Consider the following 13,745-nt stretch of genomic DNA (forward strand, 5'->3'; position numbering starts at 1 on the left):
GGCGGCGTGGGAGCCTCCCCGGGAAACTGTCGGGAGAGCAGCAGCACCAGGAAAATCAATCACGCTCTAGTTTCACATTTCAGGAGACAGACTTCCACCAAGGAGAAAAGGTGAGAAGTGAATTACAGTTCACTTCAGCTTCAGTCATTCCTGAAAAAAAACAGTTTACTTCTGTCCCCCACATGCATAGGATCCACATTAAGAGCAATGCAAAAAGCAGTTCAAGAACAAAACCCAGCAGAACCCCAACTGACCTGAAGCCTCTGCACTTCAGAAAGGGGTTCAGAGAAGCCCAGGGTAAGAGCAGATCTTACATCTCCTGACAAAGAAGAGGAAGTCACTTAGATATCATGATCGAGATTATAAAGCATTAGCAATCGTACAGGAAACAGTCACCTTGGTAACTGAGATGCTGAGAACAACCCAGAAAATCTGGCACAGGGTAGTTTTCTTTGTTAAACTAGGTTAATTCTGAAGGGCGAATATCTGATTATAACATCACTTCAGAAACAGAAACTCTAGATTGCCGAGGTGATAATGACATCTGTCCCCAAAAAGTCCCTACTGGAAACGCAAACTGCTTGAGTTCCGGTAAGTCAGAACTGCCCCCCTGGGGCCCATCATCCCCCCCAGGGGGCAAAGCCCCGCGCCCACCCACAGCTCGGCCATCCCCGGCCGCCCCACCACCACAACAGGACCATGCAAAACCGTCCTTCGTGTCCTGCAGCAGTTGGGGCAGGCCCTGCTTGCTCCCTGGCAGCCCTCCCACTGCCCCAGTTCCTTGATGCACCGCCAGCGTCTTGAGCTGCTCACGGAGACGGGGGGTCTCCCGGGTCCATGTGTTTTGGAAGCAGGTCCTAAATCTGCCGATAGCTCTGTGGTGGGAGCGAAGGAGTGGCGCAGGCTGCTCCCCTCCCGGACCCCTGCAGGTATCCTCAGATGCGTCACATAGCCCAGGCTGTGCCCAGGCAGGTGACAGAGCTGCTCCACCTGGATCTTATTGACGTACCATGCTGGGGGGAGAGGAGCTGGCAAAGGGCCTCCTGTCACCACCGCGTGCTTATCTCAGTGCTCCAGGGCAGGCAAACGGGAAGCGCCTGCCTATCTGTTGCATAAACTGTTAGCTTTGGACTTACACAGCTGAGCTCTCTTCACTCCCGCCAAAGATAATGCCTGTACCCTGGGAGCACCTGGAGCACAGGATGAGGCCTCGAGTGGGAAGGGGATCTGCTTTCCAGCAGCCCCTCCTGCAAGGCTGCTCAGGGACTGGACAGCAGAGCAGCTAGTGCTGGATCTGTGTGGTTACTGTTCCTTCCAGGTCTTACGACCGCTGCCAAATGCTTCTGTCCTTTGCTGTTCCCTGGTAGGCAGCAGCTAAAGGGGATGAAGTAGTTACCACGACAGTGTCTGCAAGAACCAACGAACCTCCCCCCTTAACGTTTCACTGATTTTGGTTGCCATTCCTTCGAGGTATCAACGCATTCAAGGACACAGCCAGGGGCTGGCTGTTCTGCTCAGTGATTCCTAATCAACCATTTCACCAGCAGTGTGTTACTGCAAGTCAGCCCGCCAGCTGCCTGCCAGGCGTGCCATCAGCACGCAGGTTGTACAGCGCCCACCCCGAGGCGAGGGTGAGACCTCCCTACCTACCCTCATCAGCACCAGGCACGTGTTCTATGTGGCGTAGTCAGGTTATGCACAAAAATAAATAGAAATCAACTTTCACGTAAAAATCAGGTCAATTTTTGGCCTTCTGGTTGCAGAGGTTGCACAAGCTCCAGCAGTGAGGCACCTGCCAGTCTGCCCGAGCCGCTGGGAGGCTGGGCAGTTACGGGGGCAATGCCCTTGTCCGCAGGCACCTGCGCGGGCTGAGCTTGGGAACCGGACAGGGCCCAGCCATGCTGCGCCCAGCAGCGACCACTCTGCAGGGTGAGCGGAGACGGCAAAGCGGGGAAGCACTCCAGGGGTTCCCGTAAGGAAAGGCAGTGGAGGAAGGACAGAGGGCCCTCACAGGCAGAGGAGAAAACCAAACAAACAGCAGTAACAGCACACAGAGCACATCAAGAGGGACCAAATCAGTAACTAAATATTTACTTAGCGTGCAGTGGACACACTGCCTACTGTTCCCACGCAATCCTCCCCGGGCAGAGCAGGGGCAAGTCTGCAGCCCTCCCTGCTGTGCTGCAGACACGTTTCCCCAGCCCCCCTTCCTGCACAGTTCTGCTCCCTTTCCCAAAGCTTGGGATGCCGATCCCCCTTTCCCCGGTGTCTCTCCAGCCCCCTTACCTCACATCACTTCACTGCCGGACGCTACCGGCAGGTTCCTGAGACGGCCTTGGTGCCCCTGGAGCAGGGTGCGGAGCTGCCACAGCTGCAGTCCCCGGGCTGGAGCTGTGTCTGCAAGGTCCCGGCGGCTCACGAGGCTCTATTCATAGTCACGCTCCCAGACATAACATTTTATTGTGGTCACACACATGGGATTCTCGAGATCCACCCCAAACACCCTGACCTTGCCCTGCGGTACAGTTTGCAGACACAAACAGTGGCGGCTCGGAACAGGGCTGTAACTTTATCTGCCTCCTGACTTTGTCATCAACAGCCATTAGGCTGCCAAGGTATCACAACCACAGCCCGTCATACTATGGCCCCTCTTCTGGGCTTGGGTGCTTTACACCCTGCCGTCTCATGCCCCGCGTACCACCTGCAACTGTTCGAGTCAAGGGACATCCCTGTCTGGCCTGAGCACCATAAGGTCCGTGCGGCAGTCGGGGTCTCAGCACAAACAGCAATGCAGACAGGAACACAGGTACGCGCGTGCAGGAAACGCCAGGGCAGAGGCCCACGAGCAGCCCACGGGCAGGACCCCCTCACCGCCTGAGGCTTCACCGAGGAAGGGGGGGGTTGTACATAGATATTGACAAAGAAATCTAGTCCAAAGCCTGACGGGCAGAGGTTTTAACCAGCAGGTTGACAAAACAGTAGGGAATGGAGCTGCCAACGTTGGGTGCCGGGGCGCAGCGAGCTCGCCAGCCACACACTGCCCCGCGGCAGCCTGGGCTCCGCAAGCGCAGGGAACGGGCAGCTCAGGCTCCCGCTGCCCGCTGGAGCCCGGCCCCTCATGGACCGCCAGGCTGGATGGAGGCCTGGGGCTGGCACGTCGCTGCTGGTGCTCGGCGCTGGGGCCAAGGGGAATCCGTCTCTGGTCTGTGGAGGAAGGTGGCTGGGGCTGCTGCTCGGAGGCACAGGCTGTTGCCAGCCTGTCTCCCCTCTCCCTACGGGATCCGCCACGGGAGGAGCAGCAACACGACCCCTTCGCTCCTGGGCAAGTGCGCCCTGCCCGGCACGGGCTGGCTCTCCATGCCCAGGGTGGGCTCTGCAGGATCCTGCCCGGGGGAGACCTCTCTCCACAGGCAGGGCCAGGCCACACCACAGCGGGCTCCCCTCAGCCCCCTGCACCTGCTCAGGCAACTCCAGGTTTGGTTTCTGCAGCTCGGCTGTGACTCTCAAGGGCACATGGGGCAGAGGAGGCACACTGTAGGCTTGGGGCTGCTTCTTGCCATTGCTCCAGGCTTCTGCAGTCACACAGAACTGAAGCCAGCCAGGGAGAGCACATCCCTGTTTGCTGAGGTCTTGAGTTTAACTCCACCTGAATGGGACATTATGTGCTTTGTGTGCAATTCCCAAGCTTTCCTTTAACTGCTAGGTCTAATTGTTTCACCTACTGAGTCATATCTTGAAGCTCACTCCTTGCCATGGTGACACTGGATTCATTAGGTGGGAACACACTGTGATAACTACACAAGATTAGTATCTCATCAGATGATCAAACGCAGAGCAGGGAGCTGGGCCTGGAGCTCTAATTGTCATCAGGACATAAAGGCCAGAAACACCAGAGAGCTCTTGCTTATTCCTGGGCATCAGTTGCTGTAGGATTATAAAGCTGTCAATGCCTTGCCTGCGAAGGCAAACYGCAAGCTGGCAGGGACTGAGAGAGACCCACAGCGTTGGGGTCCTGCCCAAGCGCTCCATCYCTCCTCCTCTCACAGCTCTGCAGCCAGGCTGCCCAAGTCCCCCAGCTCCCGTAGGCACGCACTGAAGCACAGGGGCTCCCGCGAAGGCAGCAAGTTCTGCCTGGGTCTTGCCAGCAGAAAGAGGGATTGTCTTGAGATGTGGAGCTACCGCACAGCGCTGCAGTAAGAGCCTTCATCCACGCCACACCGCAGGCTGAGCCCAGGATGCCCTGGCCACAGGCAGTTAGCGCCGCGAGATGGGCTGGCTCCCGCCCAGCTGCCCCAGGCTGAACCACCAGCTGGGAAAACATGCTTGCTTTTGGATTTCCTGGGCGCCCACCTCCAGCACTGCCCATYGCACCCCACAGCCTGCACAATGCACCCACGAGGGCCCCTGCTCGGGGGTGGGCAGGGCGACCACCTGGCACGCACACGGTTAACACAGCACTCGTCCTTCCCCGCTTCCCAAACTCCTCTGCTACAAGATGTGTTGCAGACTGGCTCAAGTCCTGCAGCTAGGCTTYCTGGAAGATAAAAACCTCTTCCTTTCTTTCAAGACAGCACAAAATCGCAGACATCGCCTTAGTGGTTTGTGACATAGTTTTGCCCTACTTCAAGAGCAATCTTGTATTCTGTGTCACAGATGCCACAGAAAAACAGGGGCAGCTCTTGCAAGCTGATCAGTTCCAGAACTGTCCTGTTTTCCTCTGTGAGCTGTAGCACCTCCTCAGAGGCAATGACTGCGGTGAACGCCTGCTTACGTGGGCAACACTGCCACATTCAGAAAATCCTTCACCCCTGCTATGAAACAGCCATGCCCCCAGCCCCTTCCTGCCACACACGCGCCACAAACCTCCCATCACTGGCACTGGGGAAGCCCCAGGAGGTTCTTCAGTGGCGGCAATGGGGGAAGCTTCTGCCCCCACAGAAAAGCAGGAGAGTCCTGCTCTTCCAGGGTAAGCCAGGCTCCAGCCTCCAGGTGCTCATGGCCCTGCAGTGAGAAGTGCTGCTGCGTAGGGAGCCGTGAGGGGCTGGGTGCCCTCACGCCTGGGAAGACACGAACCTGATCAGCAAAGCTCACGCTTGGCTTGGTTTGCTGCCAGCGTACAGAGCAGGAGGCCCTGGGAGAAGGCTCTGATCAACACAGCGGCCAAAACTGCCACAGCTCCAGGCTTTGCCCCAGGTCAGACACCAACCCCAAGACCCAGCGAGGCTGGCAACAGGCACAGCACGAACCCACAACAGGTTCTGCAGTCGGACCCTTCCATCCACCCAAAGAGCAACAGGTTCCCCTGGCCATGCTAGGAGTTCTGCAACCCCACCACACACAGGATGCGTCCCACAGCCCAGCAAGACCCTGTAGGAGTCACGGGGACGTCGGCACCACGGAGATGCTGACATCCAATATCCATATGGCTGTACAGCAGCCACAGGCTTCGCTTTTGCTGCTCATCATCTGCACTTTAGCCCTGTACAAAAGGAGAAGGAGCAGGAACTTACATCATGGGCTGATCATCTTTTCCATTCAGAGTTCAGTTAATCAGTTCAATCAGAAGGAGACCATGAGCATCTGTGGCTCAATCCCCTCTCATGACATAATAGTGTATTTTATCTAGAGTCATACTACCTAGCGCAAATGATTCAATACCAAAAAAATGGCAACAGGTGGAGACCAGGACTCTAGAGCCAAAGGCAGTGACCACCAAGACGCAGTTTAGGGAAGATGTGACCAGACGCCCCCAAGTAAATCGCACTGCAAGCAGCAGATGGCCAGAGCCCAAAGCCTCTGCCAGTATGGCCTGAGGGAAAATTCCTCGGGTCTGGTCAGCAGCAAAGCCCTGCTCACGTGTTGCCCRAGCACTTGAAAGGATCCTTTGTAGGAACTCTGTATGCCAGGCTGCTCCGCTAGTGGCTTATCTTAATGCTTTGGTGGACCACAGGAGAAAGCATACAGTAAGTTACGCAACAGAGCAAAGACTCCCTCCTGCCCCAGGGGCGAGGTGCTGAGGCATGAGGCAAGCAGATGGCTGCCGCCTCAGCGCACGTGCTGGGCGCGCTCGTGGTGCCGACCGACCCCGGCTCCGCGGGAGGGGGCCGAGCACAGGGGCCCGGAGCCGGGCAGGCCCCGGCACCGTCACCCGTGTCCCGAGGGCGCCGGAGCTTCGCTGCCCGGGGCAGAGCTCGAGCGGAGCCGCTCCGCCGGCAGGCACCGCGGCCACGACGCCGTTAACGCTTCCCGCTGGCCCGGAGCAGCGCCCGGGGCGGGCCAGAACCGCGGCCCGCTCGCCCGGCCACCGCCACGCACGGGGCCGGGCCGGGCCGGGCCGCGGCTGCGCTCCAGGCACAGCGGAGCGGAGCGGAGCGGGGCTGCCCCGGGTTCCAGGCAGGGTCGCGCACGCGGCGCCAGGAGCCCCCGGCCCAGCCCGAGGCGGCGCCGGGAGCCGCCCCCGCCCTCCCCCACGCCCGGCACCAGCGCAGAAACAGCCCCGCGCCCCAGCGCGCCGGAAGTGACCCCTGACATTCCGTCACTTCCGGCCACTCGGTTGCGGGTGCGGGCAGACTGCGGTTCCGGCGGAAGTAGGGGCGGGCGCAGTTCCGGTTCCTGGGGAAGAGGGTGTCAGCCACCGCTGCCGCCGTCGCCAGAGCTGCTGCCGCCGTCCCGTCCCGCCGCCACCATGTCGGTCCCCAGTGCCCTCATGAAGCAGCCACCGATCCAGTCCACGGCGGGCGCCGTGCCCGTCCGCAACGAGAAGGGTGAGCGGGGGGTCGGGGGCGGCTCCGGGGGGGAGCCCGAGCGCGGGCCGGGTCGCAGTGGCGGCGGCGCGGACCCTGGTGACGGCCGGTCCGCCCACAGGCGAGCTCTCCATGGAGAAGGTGAAGGTGAAGCGGTATGTGTCGGGGAAGCGGCCCGACTACGCTCCCATGGAGTCCTCGGAGGAGGAGGACGAGGAGTTCCAGTTCATCAAGAAGGCCAAGGAGCAGGAGGTGGAGCCCGAGGAGCAGGAGGAGGAACTCGCCAACGACCCGCGGCTGCGGCGCCTCCAGAACCGCATCAGCGAGGACGTGGAGGAGCGGTGAGCAGCGCCTTTCCCCTGTAGGCGACCCAGGCCCCGCTCTGCCACTGATCGTTGTGCAGTGCTGGGCAGGCGCCGGCGCTCTCCAGTCTTTGCGGGAACAGCTTCTAACTCTTTGTGTTGGTGCTGGATTGTGCCTCAGGCCACTGCTGTGCCATGAGCACCCCCTAAAGCCAAGGGTAACAGCAGCCCAGGGCATAGCCCCAAGTTCAGGCACAGATTTTTTGTCCCAGGGGAACAGCAGGTCCTGAAATAAAAATTAACATGGCGACACTCCTCTATGCTAGTAGGAAGATGTGGTTTCATCTGAATCATATTCAGGGCAGAGAGTAACCAAGTGCTGTTTACCTTCTCCTATGGAGGCGCTTCAGCTTTCAGTGCTAATAAAGGGGAGGCTTCYCACAGAAAGCTCAGTTTCTACCAAGAACACAAACAGGGAGGAAAAGCCAATGCCTGACTGTTCCAGCCTTTTAGGAAAGAACATGCTGTTTTACCCCCAAACTCAGCAGTTCCAGTTTTTACTACAGTCTCATTAAGAACAATTCATAAATAGCCATCTTTCTGCAGTCTCTTTATGTTCAAAGTGCTGTAGTTCAATTAGTGTCTGTTACAGGCTGGCCAGACACCGTAAAATTGTGGAGCCTGAAGTGGTTGGAGACAGCGATTCTGAGGTGGAGGGAGAAGCTTGGCGGCTTGAACGGGAGGACACCAGCGAAGAGGAAGAGGAAGAAATTGATGATGAGGTATGCTTGCAGAGCTGAACGGATTTGGCTTAAGAAAGCCCCTGAATGACAAAGGTTGGAATAGCCTTTTCCACGGATACATGGGTTATCTAGTGAAACTGGGAAGTTTCAGGACTTGGGGGTCACCCCACAGCTGGCCATGACTTAACTCTGGGGTGACTTGCCTTTTGCTGCAAGGTGGGACGCTGGGTGAGGCCACCCTGCATCCCAAGGGATGGGCACATCTTCTTGTAACAAGGAAGTTCCAGACATGTCACTTCTGGCACAAAGGATCTGAAAGCAATTGGCTTCCTGCTGGAGGCAGAAAGTCTGCGTGGAAGGAAGCGGTAGCAGGGCTGGTCCACTGACTCCTCTGTGTTTGATGCGTCTCCATTAGGAGATTGAGCGTCGCCGTGGGATGATGCGCCAGCGAGCACAGGAGAGGAAGACTGAGGAAATGGAGGTGATGGAGCTGGAAGATGAAGGTAGATCTGGAGAAGAGTCTGAGTCAGAGTCTGAGTACGAGGAGTACACAGACAGTGAGGATGAAATGGAGCCACGTCTCAAACCCGTCTTCATCCGCAAGTAGGTGATATGGCCACACAGGTCAGTCCTGCGTGAGGACGCAGGAGTTGGCAGCTGGGCACCAAGCAGAACATCACTGCTGTGATCCCACTTCTTAAAACAAGGTGGTAGCACTGCCTGCCTGTCAAGGGCACGTGACAGCTACCAGCCTGGCAGGGCACAGCTGAGGAGTAGCAAGTGATTGCTGAGCAGCCGCAGGCAGCTGTGTCAGGTCACTGTGCAGGACCAGCCTGTGGGTTTGGTCGCACCAGGGTTCTGCTAGGGTGTTTGGGCAAATGCTGTACAAAGAGCTGGGAAGCTGGCAGAGGGCAGCGCATCGCGGCAGGGACCTCGTGCCCTCATCTCTCCATGCACGCCTGTAGCTGCAGGGGGATTAGGCAAGGCTGCCCTGGCTTAGGCAACAGCAGGAAGGGGAGAGCTCTGCAACTTGGCCCTTACTTGGGGAGAGTAAGGGCTAAGGGTCACTGCAGTATGGGAGCAGGACAAGTCTGTGAGGGATTGATGGGCTGCATGGGCTCACACTGAAAAATTGAAGGCTTTTGTGGTCCCTGTCTACAGGAAGGACCGGATCACGGTTCAGGAGCGAGAAGCAGAAGCCTTGAAGCAGAAGGAGCTGGAGCAGGAGGCGAAGAGACTAGCAGAGGAGAGGCGCAAGTACACRCTCAAGGTACCGAGGGGCTGGCTGGGGGTGGCACGGGGAGGGTGGGTACTGCAGCAGGCCTACTTCTGCTCTTGCTGCAGATTGTAGAAGAGGAAGCAAAGAAGGAGCTGGAGGAGAACAAGCGCTCGCTGGCAGCACTGGATGCACTTGACACAGATGATGAGAATGATGAGGAGGAGTACGAGGCCTGGAAAGTACGTGAGCTGAAGCGCATCAAACGGGATCGCGAAGAACGAGAAGCGTAAGTATTGTCTCTGCTTAGATCTGTGGCTGAGCATCAGCAGGCCCAGGCCGTGCACCCTGCAGGCCAACTAACAATTGAGGCCTTGCTTCCTTTTGACAGCACATTCTTACCTAGACAAAGCATCCAAAACCTCTCCTGTCCACCCTCAGGGTGGCTTTGCTCCACTGCGGAGTCAGTAAATGTGATCCCTTAAAAAGGCTTCCTGCAACAGTAGTTGTCCCGAGAGGGTGCTGTGGGGGATGCTGATTCTGATGGGTTTTGTTCTGCCCAGCATGGAGAAGGAGAAGGCAGAGATCGAGCGGATGCGGAACCTGACGGAGGAGGAGCGCCGTGCTGAGCTTCGGGCCAACGGCAAGGTCATCACCAACAAGGCAGTGAAGGGCAAATACAAGTTCCTGCAGAAGTACTACCACCGTGGCGCCTTCTTCATGGTGAGCAATGCTGCAGGGCTACGGTGGGATGTGCGAGTGGTTCCGCATGGGGCCAGCCTGTGCTGCCTCAAAGCTCGTGAGGGTGAGGTTTCCCAGCTGAGACAGATCAGAAGCAGCAGAGCTGTTCCCCTGATGCTGTTTGGGCTGACAAATCCTATCAGAACCAAACTAGCTCTGCACTGGCTACAGATCAGGCTTAGGCTCTGGAGAAGTGGCCTGAGGAGGCCTAAGAGCAACTGCGAGAGGTGGCCCTGGGATGCAGAACTCATGTTCTCCCACCTTCCTGCAGTGCTTAAGTAGGACCATGAGTACTGTGGCAGTCCCCAGCAAAGCGATGATACAGGTATGCAGTGGCTCTTTCCACTGCAGTCAGCTGTCAGTGCTTGCTAGAAACCTGCAAGCTGAGCAGGTGTGTGTTCTTCCTCCTGCAGGATGAAGATGAGGAGGTGTACAAGAGGGACTTCAGTGCCCCTACCCTCGAGGACCACTTCAACAAGACCATCCTGCCCAAAGTCATGCAGGTGGGTGTGTGGGCAGGAGCAGGAAGGTGCCTGCCCGCAGCTGCGGTGCRGAGGGAGCGGTTCCCCAGCCGGGGCAGGAGGCTCCCTGCACTCAGTGGGGAAGAGTGGTGGCACCACAGAGTCCCTGTGTCTTACCTGAACGGCTGCTCGTAAGATTTTCTGCTCCACAGGTCAAGAACTTCGGGCGCTCCGGGCGAACAAAGTACACACACTTGGTGGACCAGGACACGACTTCGTTTGATTCTGCGTGGGGCCAGGAGAGCGCACAGAACACCAAGTTCTTCAAACAGAAAGCAGCAGGCGTACGGGATGTCTTTGAGCGACCATCAGCTAAGAAGCGAAAAACCACTTAAGGGAGTGTGCAGGACAGTGTCACGTGGCCCACTACAGGGCAGAAGGCACTTGTCTGTGCCAGCTACCCGAAAGCCGGGGCAGGACTAGAAGGGACAAAGTACTGCGCTGCCAGGACTTGTCCTGAGCAGCTGCTCTTTGTGCTCCTGCGCTGAGCCTCCCCCTCCACTCGGTGGCACAATTCATTCCCAGGGCTGCAGAGACTCAGCAGACTCATGACCTGAATCTTTTGTGGAGGAAGACAGTCTATCTGTGCTGACTAGGCCCATAGCCATGTCACCTTTCCACCAGCAGCAACTCCTAGACAGCTGATAGAGCCCGTGCAGGAGCATAGCAACTCACCCTGCTCCCACCACTCATTCCTTTCAGAGGAATTGACGGATTTTACACTTGTCTGTTCCAAAGCATCTCCTCATTGCTTGTCTTTCCCCTCCAGTTGTCACGTTGGGCCCTTTTCTGGTTTGGAACAGCTGTGACACTGTCTCCTCACCCTGTTTCTGCAGGGCTCTGCTTTTCTACCTGTGCAGTGGGGTGGGACAGGATAGTTTTGAATAAAGCAACTGTTTTCTTACAAATTCTGGCAGTGTCTTTGCAGAGGCCTGCCAGGAACTCAGCTCTCCTGTCCAGCTCCTTGCGCTTTGGGCAACAACCAGGGCTCAGGACCATGATCGCACCCAGCCTGTGCTAAACCAAGAGCAGCATGGTGTAGTGCAGGAGGTGCTGGCTGAGGCAGGGTGGTCAGTAGGTGCCCATTACCTCCTCGTTCCCTGCTCTTTCCTTACCTTCCTGCAGAGGGTGGTCAAGTGGCTGCTCCGGAGCAGCTTCCCCATGGCTCATGCTCATCCCCCAGGAACAGGAAATGCAGGTTTCCCCACAGTAATTTGTTGGGGACACCACAGCTCTTACAGGTGCCATTAAGGGAACTCTTTTTGTTTTGAGTACCTGACTGCTCTCACTGGTTATGTGCCAGTAGATGCTGAGGGGGCAAAGGGAAGGGTCAGCTTCAGACTAGTCCCCACCTTCAGGCTGCTTAGCCCTGGTCTTGGAACACCGACAGAGAGCAGGCCTGAGTTATGCCTAGATTCGTACAAAGGCGAGAACAGCAGTGATGCTGTGTTTCCCTCTCCCGCAGCTGCACTCCTGCTAGTGCATAAAAAAATAAACTGGCAGGAACCATTAGCCTCCGGGGAGGCTTGCTGAGCTCGGGAACAAAAGGACTGGTCCAGCAGAAGCCTGTGACACCTCACGAGAGGAGTCTGAGATTGAAACCACAAAGAGAAGATTCGTAGCAGCATTCAGGCAGGGTCAGCTTATCCCTGAGAAGGGTGAGCAGCCGCTCACCTCAGGCGTTACAGCCCGACGCCAGCACCTCTTCCCGATGCACCGCAGCCCAGGGCCCTGTGCCAGCACTGCATGTGTCACATCTGCTGAGCAGGGAGCGAGGGCTCAGCTCCGTATGAATTACAGTCACAGCTCACTCCAGCTGGTGCCTTTATTCAATAATTTAACACACAGTCCGCAGCCGACACTGCGCTGGCCGAGGGGTGGCTGGGGCAAGGCCAGGCCCAGGGCAGCAGCGGCAGACACATGCAGCACAGTCCCGGGAGGACGGGCTCAGTTGGTGAGGGTGATCAGGGCCTCCACCACGTCTCCCATGTGCTCCCGGAGGCTGCGCTCAGCAGCTGCCCGTGAGATCTCCATCTCATTCATCTGCGGGAAAACAAGCATAGCTCAGTGCAACAGACACAGCCAGCGTCGCAGGCTGGGCTCTGCAAGGGGTCAGCATCAGCATCAGCTGTCCAGCTGCTGCCCTGGCCTGGTCCACCGCCACACACGCAGCACAGCAGACAAGTATTTGCCAGCCATGTCTTTCAGTGCAGTGTTTCAGTGATGACACACTGACTGCACACAAGGTTTGGGACATGCCACCACCTGCTCAGCTTCCTGCCTGTACTTACAATCAGCTCCAGGTCTTCTTTCTTGATGGTGACTTTTGCTAGTTCTTTCTCCCTATAATAAGGGATAGAACAAAGCACCAGTAAGTGACATGTTTCCAGATCCTGTTACCACCTTTGCACACTCATTTACTTATGACTGGAGAGACCAGAGATGCCTTGCAGAAACACAGTGGTGTGCTTCGGGAGGAGGCTCAGCTCCTCTCAGGATACACCTGACTTCCCAAGGGAAATCTGGCTGCATATTTGCCACCCCACAAGGTGGAAATGTAACTGCTGAGAAGCTGGAAGTCCCATGCCCACGTGGACAGTCCCCATGCTTCTGTTCAGAGGAGAGATTCCAACCACTAGTACAAGTGTGGCAGATGGGACAGATGCAAGAGCGAAGGTGAGAGCAAGTTGAGCACGTAGAATATTGCCCCCTAAAGCCCCAAATAACACGCAAGGAAGTACCATTACCTTTCCTGTTTTGCTTTCTGTTCCCTGGACCTCCGGTCTCCGATCACTGACATAGCCTAGCAAAACAAGCAGAGTCACCTCAGTGCACAGTACCAGGCAGGCTGACGCTGCGCCTCCCCCGGAACAGGTACGGGCGGGAGCTGTGCCGGGATGGAGGATCCTGAGCGGGGCCACACCAGGTGAAAGCCTCTGGCTGCCCTGGGCAGGGCGCCCCGACCGCACCGCCAGCCCCGGCCCTCCCCAAGCCCGGCCCAACTCTCCCCGGTTCCGGCTCTCCCCGAGCCCCACTGGCCCGGCCCGGCTAAGCCCAGCCCGCCCCGGCCCCGGCCTCGACCCGGCCCCGCACCGTCTCCAGGTTGGAGCTCTGGATCTCCTTCTCCTCCGCGTAGTCCGTGACGCGCTCCAGGTCCGCCGCGCCGCTGTCATGCTTCCGCGGCTTCTCGGCCGCTCGCCCGCCCGCCCCGTCGCCGCCGCTCCCGGAGCCGTTAGGCTCCGTCTCCAGCTCCAGCTCTACATCCCCCTCCGCCGCCATCACGCCGCCGGCGCCGCGCTTCCGCTTCCGCCCACGTACCACCGCCGCCGGAACCAAAGAGAGGAGGCGCGCGCGGGGCAGAGAGTAGGCCCAGGCTCTGGGGGCGGGGCGGGGCGAGGCCTCCCGCCCGGGTCAGGGCCCGGCTCCCGGCAACGACGTCGGTTTCCCCGGCGGCGCCTCGGCCCGGCCGTGGGGCCTCG

General features: G+C 58.1%; 2 protein-coding genes and 1 long non-coding RNA gene across 3 annotated transcripts; 1 reads left to right on the top strand and 2 right to left on the bottom strand.

Annotated features, from left to right (window-relative positions):
- Positions 1–37: 37 nt before the first annotated feature.
- LOC112976291 lies at positions 38–1,816 on the bottom strand. Its single transcript, XR_003256978.1, has 3 exons — positions 814–1,816; positions 255–319; positions 38–150 (listed from the first exon to the last, which is right to left on the bottom strand). It is a non-coding gene; the product is annotated as an uncharacterized LOC112976291 (long non-coding RNA).
- Positions 1,817–6,658: 4,842 nt separating this feature from the next.
- On the top strand, positions 6,659–11,174 carry MFAP1 (microfibril associated protein 1). Its single transcript, XM_026087371.1, has 9 exons — positions 6,659–6,764; positions 6,865–7,084; positions 7,698–7,827; positions 8,204–8,391; positions 8,950–9,058; positions 9,133–9,293; positions 9,568–9,727; positions 10,159–10,248; positions 10,419–11,174. The coding sequence occupies exons 1-9, from the start codon at positions 6,686–6,688 to the stop codon at positions 10,599–10,601; spliced, it is 1,320 nt and encodes a 439-aa protein (XP_025943156.1). The 5' UTR covers positions 6,659–6,685; the 3' UTR covers positions 10,602–11,174.
- An 899-nt stretch (positions 11,175–12,073) lies between these two features.
- Positions 12,074–13,571, bottom strand: HYPK (huntingtin interacting protein K). Its single transcript, XM_026087372.1, has 4 exons — positions 13,360–13,571; positions 13,014–13,069; positions 12,558–12,609; positions 12,074–12,309 (listed from the first exon to the last, which is right to left on the bottom strand). The coding sequence occupies exons 1-4, from the start codon at positions 13,543–13,545 to the stop codon at positions 12,214–12,216; spliced, it is 390 nt and encodes a 129-aa protein (XP_025943157.1). The 5' UTR covers positions 13,546–13,571; the 3' UTR covers positions 12,074–12,213.
- Between the last annotated feature and the right edge of the window lie 174 nt (positions 13,572–13,745).

This window comes from Apteryx rowi, unplaced genomic scaffold, assembly GCF_003343035.1.
Source record: "Apteryx rowi isolate R43461 unplaced genomic scaffold, aptRow1 scaffold_713, whole genome shotgun sequence".
Taxonomy (NCBI): Eukaryota; Metazoa; Chordata; class Aves; order Apterygiformes; family Apterygidae; genus Apteryx; species Apteryx rowi.